This window comes from Lithobates pipiens, unplaced genomic scaffold, assembly GCF_037356315.1.
Source record: "Lithobates pipiens isolate NorthernLeopardFrog02 unplaced genomic scaffold, aLitPip1_a1.2 Scaffold_8, whole genome shotgun sequence".
In the NCBI taxonomy this organism is placed as follows: domain Eukaryota; kingdom Metazoa; phylum Chordata; class Amphibia; order Anura; family Ranidae; genus Lithobates; species Lithobates pipiens.
Genome location: NW_027507903.1, coordinates 622,196,560 through 622,205,427, shown reverse-complemented (window position 1 = coordinate 622,205,427; position 8,868 = coordinate 622,196,560). Strand labels below are relative to the sequence as shown.

Below are 8,868 nucleotides of genomic sequence, written 5' to 3'. Positions count from 1 at the left end.
CAAGTTTTGAGTTCAGGTACCAGACTTTCAAGACTGAAAGTCTTTATTTTTCCAGATGATGGGGACATTGTCTAATGAGGAGGGGGGAGGATGTAGCGCCCTGTTCCTGATGGGCAGATGCTATTATTTTTTCAAATTTAATTGTCTGAAGCTGTAGTTTGGCTCAGACTAATTCTCTCTAAAAGTTCTGGTTTCTGTATCAGTCCAGCTGGGTTGCCCTGACTCCCCCTTGACCGTAGGTGTCGCTGTCACCGCCAGTAAGTGTGGAAATGCAGCAGCCTGGATGCATTGAATGGCACCTCTTGCTCGGAAATAGCTCAGTGGGTGTGGTTTCCCTGCTGTGCATTCTCTGAGAGGGTATTTAAGGTACCGACACCACTTTTGTGGGTCTGTTTCCGAGTCCCTGTTTTGGGGTCCGCTATCCCGACTTCATGGCCCTCCTGGCCTGGGACCTGTGTCACATGGTTCTGCACCTCGGGCCGGCTACCCTGAGGCTTTGCAACTGAGAGTATAGGCCCATGAATGTCTTGGGGCCTGCTGATCCAGGGGTGGTCTTGTGCTGTCTCATCTGCGGGGAGAAGCCAAGAAAAATGGAGGATCCAGGGGAGGACTTCACCAGTGGAGGACCGAGCGCAAGGCTGGTGTCTCTGAAGGTGCCTGGAAACTCAGTTGGAGGATGCAACCCGGATCAATAGCCATACAGTATGGCCGGGTCGGCTGAAAGAATCTGGTACCGTATGGTAGTTCTTCTAAAACTCTCAAGATTTCTAAGTTCAATTGACAAGTCTATGGCAGAGACTTTGTTGGGTATCTCATCGGCTGCTAGGTCAAGTGAGAGGGGCCTATCCGGTGATTGCTGAATCCAGTTTGTGGAGCTGTTTGTCCTCTGGATCTGATTAATACCTCTAACCCGCAATTACTAGGTGCCTGAACTCCCCTTTATCCTCTAACCCTCTATTGAAGGACTGTGTTTTCTTTCTTTCTTTGTGTTATCCCTAAATAAATCTTCAAAAAAAGACTAAGTGTCAGATTCATCATCATTTGGGCTACTTTCCAATGGGATCCCCCTAAAATGAAGAGGCGAGTAGGTGAGTTAACGGTAAGCCTGAATAAAACCAGCAGCTCCTTTGGGGGTTAGTGCTTCATATATATATATATATATATATATATATATATTTTTTTTTTTTGATATATTCTTTATTTAATTAGTAGGGTGTGTACAATCTTAAAAGACATACATATAAATGTCATAAGCAATGAAACAATACTTATACATTTAAATGAGCGCCACAGCTATTCTCTGTAGTGAAATCTGAGGTTTAAAAATATAGAATTTTATGTTTGTATTCTGGGTGCAGATACACTTTAAGCTATTGAAACAATCCTACTGTAAATGAAAACACATACAAATTGAACATAAATCGCTTTACGCTGAAAATTCTGTGAATATTTTTCACAAGGTTTGATCAGAGAAGGAAATTACTTGATGAGTCAAATTTTACAATAATTCTAATATTATTCAGAAGTAGTGTGATCTTCATTTCCACCACTGTATATAAGTGAATATGACAGCATGCATATCCTGATTCCTCAGATTGTATATAATAGGATTGAACAATGGTGTTACTACAGTAAATATAATTGATAACATTTTGTTGATGGCTACTGAATGTTCTTTTACTGGAATGAAATAATTTAATAGCGCGGCTCCAAAAAACATACCCACCACCAATAAGTGGTTGCTACAGGTAGAGAAGGCTTTCTTCCTACTGCCGATAGACGGCATCCTGAGTATAGCAACACATATGCACAAATAACTTACAATGATTAAAACAAATGGAACAGCAACTACGGGAATGGTTAGAACAAAAATATCTATTTGCAGGGCAGAAGTATCTGAACAAGCAATATTCACAAAAGGAGCAAGGTCACAGAAGTAATGGTCAATGACATGATAGCCACAGAACTTGAGCATTATTAAAAGACTCAGCGGGATCAATGGCAAAAGGAAACCCAACATCCAGCAAACGATAACAAGAAAATATTGAAGGGTGTGGTCCATTATTGTGTTATAATGTAAAGGTTTACATATGGCCAAGTATCGGTCATAGGACATTGCAGTGAGAAGGTAACATTCAGAAGAACCTGAAGACACAAACAAGTAGCTCTGAGTGATGCATCCAGTTACAGAAATGGTGGCTCCATCCATCCATATGATACGTAACATATTGGGGACAATAAAAGTCACTAAACACATTTCTGAAAACAAGAAATTCTGGAGAAACATGTACATGGGGGAATGTAGACTTTGCCTGGTTGACACTAATATTATAATCATAATATCAAGGAGCATTGTCACGGTATATGTGGACAATATGAGAATAAAGAGATAAACTCTGAAATCACCAAGTCCGGGGAACCCCAGAAAAAATAATTCATTTACTGTTGTCCCGTTTTCATTATCCATATTCATTTTTGTGGCTGCAAAAGCAGAAATAATTTAATGATCTACACCATTTCATTTTTACCAAATGTTGATGTTGAAATTATGATTATAAAGTATGCTATAGGCAGGGTCAAGATAAAACTTTCTGCTTCTAGATGAACTGTCTTGTTCTACTAACAACCTACCCAAGTTGACTGCTACCCCTAATAGTATTCTAACAAGGGAAATGTTATTTTCACAAAAGGTCCCCCAAGGCTGAGAGCAGATAGACTGAAAGAGACAACCTGCCTTCTCTACATATGACACACTAGTTCAGTAATAGGAGTAAAGAACCAGAATGGGGGAACTGTATATATACAATTCAAATTAAAAAGCATAAGCAAACTGTACAGAGGATAGAACAATGGAAATCCATCTGGAAAGCACTGATAGGTAGGGTGGTAGTCTGGAAACTTTTATTATACACTGGAATATGTTACTGTCAGTCAACATCATGATGTGCATTGATGTCACACCACTTCCTCAAACTCAATCTTTCTAAAACTAAGCTTGTTATATTTCTTCCTTCACAGTCCCCCCTGTGACTTCCCCATTAATATCAACAACACAACCATTGGTCCCTTCACACATGCCAGGATTCTGGGTGTAATCCATGACTTTGACCTGTCCTTCAGCCCCCATATCCAATCACTGGCTAAATCCTGCCACCTTAATCTCCACAATCCTACCCTTTCTGACTAATGACACCACCAGGGCAATTTTTAAGGCAGGGCAAAAGGGGCAGCTGCCCTGGGCCCTGCCATCATTGTGGGGCCCAAAGTGGCTGCCTCATACTTGCCAACTATCCTGGTTTAAATTCCCTCGTCCTCTGAGGTTTTAGTCATGTGCTGTGTCCCAATATCTCAGTGTGAAGTGCTGCAATTAATGCTGCCCAGCTCTGCCTTATTGTTGTGTAAAGATGACTCACCTGCAGACCCCGAATTTACATGTAAATTACCAGCATTCATATGTAAATAGTGGCAGCATTCATATATAAATAGGGGATATCATCGCCCCTGAGGTCATATCCACAGTAATCTCTAGCAACCAATCAACAAGCAGAAATCATGTGCTGTAACCTCTAGCAACTAATCAGTGAGCTGTAATGTGTGCTGTAACCTCTAGCAACCAGTCAGTGAGCGGTAATGATACATTGTAACCTCTGGCAACCAATCGCAATAGCTACCTCTGATTCAGTAAACAGATTTTGAGTCTAGCTGCTAGATGGGGCCCCAAGAAAAGTTTTGCCCAGGGTCCAATCAATATTAAAGACGGCCCTGGACACCACAAAGCAACTTATTCACTCCTTGATTATTTCCCACCTTGACTACTGCAACTCTCTCCTTAATGGCCTACCCTTAAGCAGGCTATCCCCCCTTCAGTCTATTATGAATTCTGCTGCTAGACTAATACACCTCACTAACCGATCGGTGACTGCTGCTCCTCTCTGCCAATCCCCTCACTGGCTTCTCCTACCCCACCGTGTAAAATTCAAAATGCTAACCATAACTTACAGGGCCGTTCACAACATCACCCCCATCTACATCACCAACCTCATCTACAGATATCGCCCAAATCGTCGCCTCCGCTCCTCCCAGGACCTCCTGCTCTCTAGCTCCCTTGTTACCGCTTCCCATGCTCGCCTTCAAGACTTCTCCAGAGCCTCTCCCATCCTCTGGAACTACCTGCCCCGGTATATCTGATCAGCCCCTATCCTGTCCACCTTTAGGAGATCCCTGAAAAATCATTTATTCAGGGAAGCCTATCCCACACCCACCTAACAACTGTCCCCGAGCCACCCCCATCAAATCATTCTCTGCAGCTATTACCTTTTGTACCACGCCCTCCCTTTAGAATGTAAGCTCTACAAGCCAGGCCCTCCTGTACCCTTTGTATTGAACTGTACTGTAATGGTGTTGTTCCCCCCCTATACATTGTAAAGTGCTGCGTAAACTGTTGGTGCTATATAAATCGTGTATAATAATAATAATAATAATAATAATAATAATAATGTTTGAATGCGTGTGTGCTACCATTATTAGAGAACAATTTGGGTGATATCTGCAGATGAGGCTGGTGATGTAACTGGGCTAGTATTTTGAATTGTATATGGTGGAGTAGGGGAAGCTAGTGAAGGGTTTGGCAGAGAGGAGCAGCAGTGACGGATCAGTTAGCAAGGTGTATTTGTCTGGCAGCAGCATTCATAATAGACTGAAGGGGGATATCCTGTGTAAAGGTAGGCCAGTGAGGAGAGAGTTACGGTAGTTGCTGTAGTCAAGGTGGGCAATGACCAAGGAGTGAAAAAGTTGTTTTAGGTGTCATTAGACAGGAAGGGGTGAATTCTGGAAATGTTGCGGAGGTTAAGGTGGCAAGATTTAGCCAGTGATTGGATGTGGGGGCTGTAGGAGAGGTCAGAGTCTAGGATTACATCCAGCACCTTGGCATGTGTGGAGGAACCAATGGTTATGCCATTGATCCCAATGCTAAAGTCATGGGGAGGGTATCGGGGAGAAGGAAATATTATAAGCTCAGTTTTAGAAATATTGAGTTTGAGAAAGTGATGTGACATTTGTACTGATCAGTAAGTTTGTGATATGTGAGGAGATTGAGGGGGTAAGTTGATGAGTTGGAGAGATAGATCTGGGTGTTGTCAGCATAGAGGTTGTATTGGAAGCCCCAGGAGGTTATTAATTGGCCCAGGAAGGAGGTATAGAGAGAGGATAGGAGGGGCCCAAGGACAGAGGTTTGGGGTACCCCAGCAGAAAGAGGAAAAGGAGCAGAGGAGATGGTGTTGTATGTGACACTGTGAGTGTGCTGAGGTTGGAGGAGATTCAAGAAAGAGCAGAATCATGGAGGCAAAGGGAGTGGAGTTTGTTGAGGACTGTGTTGAAGGTAACAGAAAGGTCCAAGAGTATGAGTATGGAGTACTGGTAATTGGTTTTGGCAGTTAGAAGGTTGTTGGTGAGTTTAGTATGGCAATTTCTGCGGAATGCTGTGGCAGATTGTAAGGGATTGAGAAGGTTGTCAGTGAGGTATGAGCTCGTACTGTTGTGGACAAAGCCTTCACAAAGCTTGGAGGCAAATGGGAGCAGGGAGATGGATCTTAAGTAGAGGTCGACCGATATATCGGCCGATATTTGCCGTTTTTTAATTAATCGGCATCGGCCGATTGAGCTGATAAAAAGGCCCATTTAGAACAGCGGGACTTTGAAATGACTTCTGTAATATAAGTCAGTGTAAGTTGCCTGAGTCGTCATAGAAACGACTTTCCTCCTCTCTGGGCAGTCTGCCAAGAAAAGAACAGAAAGATATAATGTTTACCCTTGAATGAATGAACTCATCTCTGTGTGTGTAGAAGTTCTCAGTTTAACCATTTAAAGACTAAATCTTTTCTGACACTTGTTGCTTACAAGTAAAAGTCTTGTATTTTCTGCCAGAAAATCACTTAGACCCCCCAAAAAGTATATATATTTTTTAGCAGAGATCCTAGGGAATAAATTAGCGGTTGTTGTAACATTTTATGTCACACGGCATTTGCGCAGAGGTCTTTCAAATGTATTTTTTTGGGGGGAAAAAAAAATACACTAAATGATTTAAAAAAAAAAAACGAAAACAGTAAAGTTAGTCCATTTTTTTTTTTCGTCCAAAAGTTTTGAGTACTTGTTTTTACTTTATAGGCTGCTTGCACACTGGAGCGGGCAGGCGTTGATGGTAAAATGTTGCTAGTTTTAGCAGCGCTTTACCATCATTTTAGCGGTGCTATTCGGGTGCTAGTGGGGCGCATATAATCCAGCTAGCAGCCGAAGAAGAGGTTAAATGCACCCGTGAAGCACCGCTGCCAAATCGCATTGCATGCGCTTGGGCAGTGGTGCCCATTAATATCAATGGGCAGGAGTGGTGGAGAAGTGGTGTACACCACTCCAAACGTGCTGCTTGCAGGACTTTTTTTTTTAACATCCTGCCAGTGCATCACCTCCGTGTGAAAGCACTCTGTCTTTCACACAGACTGCAGGGGAGCCGTTTTGCAGGCACTTTACAGGCGCTATTTTTAGCCCAAAAGCGCCTAAAAAAAACACCCCAGTGGGAAAGGTGTCTGTTAGGTTTTATGAGATGAAGGGGGATAAAAAAAAAATAAAAATAAAAATCGGCCTAACATATTGGCCCAAAAAAATCGGCATCATATATCGGCCATCGGCCAGAGAAAAAACCCATATCGGTCGACCTCTAGTCTTAAGTTATTCAAACAGGTGGGGTCCAGTGAGGGTTAACCACTTAAGGACTGAGCCTCTTTCTGAGATTTGGTGTTTACAAGTTAAAATAGGTTTTTTGCTAGAACTCCCAAACATTTTTTTTTCTAACACCCTAGAGAATAAAATGGCTGTCCCTGCAATACTTTCTTTCAGACCGTATTTGTGCAGAGGTCTTACAAGCACACTTTTTTTGAAAAAACTACACTTTTTTGCACTAAAAAATAAGACAACGGTAAAGTTAGCCCAATTTTTTTTTAGATTGTGAAAGACAATGTTGGGCCAAGTAAATTGATACCCAACATGTCATGTTTCAAAATTGTGCCCACTCGTGGAATGGGGACAAACATTTGCCCTTAAAAATCTCCATAGGCGACATTTAAAAAATTCTACAGGTTGTCAAAAAGACCTCAGATCACATATTTAAACAAAAATGCAATAAAAAAATACATAAAATACAATTTTGTCACTTTTAGAGCTATGGGCGGAAGTGACGTTTTGACATCGCTTTCGCCCTGCAATGGTATGAAGATCATCTGAACAGTCAGTGTTTGGTCCGAACTTGCATTTAGACTGAACACTGAGCTCCACCCTAAACCTGATGACCACAGTAAAAAATGTAAGTTGCCACCAGAAGAAGAGTAGTTAAAAATCTTCCAATTAAGACATTTGTTCTAGTGACAACTGGACAACATGGGTTATTACACAGATCACCTTGTTAACAAACCACCCAACCTGTCAAAAGGGTTATTTTATTACCTGGCTTGAAATCAGAGAAAAAGATGTTCTTTGAATTGGATAACATTATTATAAAAGGAAAACGCTGTGATAAACCTTACTGTTGTCAAACAGGCAAAAATACTTTAACTGTCCCCATAATTTCAGAAAATCAGGATCCATCCTAAACAGGATTTACTGTATATCTGGTGCACAATCAAAACGATTTTACATAACTTTACAATTCATGAACTGTTTCTTAGCTTTTTCCCATGAACTCCGTGTAAAATCAAATTTACAATACTGACAAAAGCAAGAAGTAAAACGGTAGTAGCTATGGAATGTCTGTAAAGTAAAGCAAAACATTTTTTGACCTGGGAACAGAGATAAAAAAAATATTCAGTGCTAAAAAGTAAAAAAAAAATAGAAACATAGAAAAAATGTGCTCCAAGCTTCGTTTGTTCCAATATTTTCTTTTGTCCTAAAATATTAATGTTCATGAACCTTTTATATATTCCTGCTTTAATGATAGCAATAATGACTACTTATCCCTTGTGTACAATTTGTATTCCTTGGAGTGTCTACAGTTTTAATAGAACTGAATTCAGTATTTTTAATATTTCCTGTAAGATTCTGAAGGTGGTTTAGATGTTTCTTAACTATTTTCAGTCAAGGCTCCCTTTAAAAATTAAGGACAGTCTCAAGGCATCCTTTAAAAATGATGGACAGTCTCGAGGCACTCCGTTATAAAATGTAAAAACTATTCCAATGTCGCATACACACGATCGGAAATGCCGCTAGCAAAAGACCGATGCAATGTTTTGGTTGGAAAATGTGACCGTGTGTATGTTCCATCAAACTTTTGCTGGCAGCATTTGATTGAGAGCAGGTTGGAAAAAGCTCCTATCCGAAAATACGTTCGTGTGTATGCAGTTTGGATGTGAAAAAACTCATGCATACTCAGATTCAAGTACAAGACGGAAGTGCTCGGTCTGGTAAAACTACCGTTCATAATGGAGATGGCACATTCGTCATGCTGAAATGTTTTAAATAGTTTAATGCAGCGCATTATTTTCTTCTTTATAATGCTAGAAGAATGAAGTTGTTTTGCTGCTCATATTCACACAGAGTTCTCACAAATGTATTTCTTTATTATTTCTCCTGATCTCATGAATAATATTTTTTTAAAAGCCATAATAATGTTTAGAAGTATTTATTGTCATTTTTTTTTTAATCAAGAACTTTTTTTGGACTATTTTTAAAAAAGTTTCTAGTCATCTCCATAATTATTATTTTTTTTTTGTGTCAAGTTTCCACAACATTATTATCTTGTATTTTTAAAGCTCAAGGAGGTTGGTGTTGGTGTCCCTTGTTAATTTGACCTTGTATTTTTGAAATGTATCTGCCTACTCACAAACA

General features: G+C 40.4%; 1 protein-coding gene across 1 annotated transcript; it reads right to left on the bottom strand.

Moving 5' to 3' along the window:
• Positions 1-1,214: 1,214 nt before the first annotated feature.
• Positions 1,215-7,916, bottom strand: LOC143963892 (olfactory receptor 6N1-like). The gene is made up of 2 exons (XM_077473631.1): positions 7,492-7,916; positions 1,215-2,481 (listed from the first exon to the last, which is right to left on the bottom strand). Exons 1-2 carry the CDS (start codon positions 7,535-7,537, stop codon positions 1,538-1,540), a joined length of 990 nt encoding a protein of 329 aa, XP_077329757.1. The 5' UTR covers positions 7,538-7,916; the 3' UTR covers positions 1,215-1,537.
• Positions 7,917-8,868: the final 952 nt, after the last annotated feature.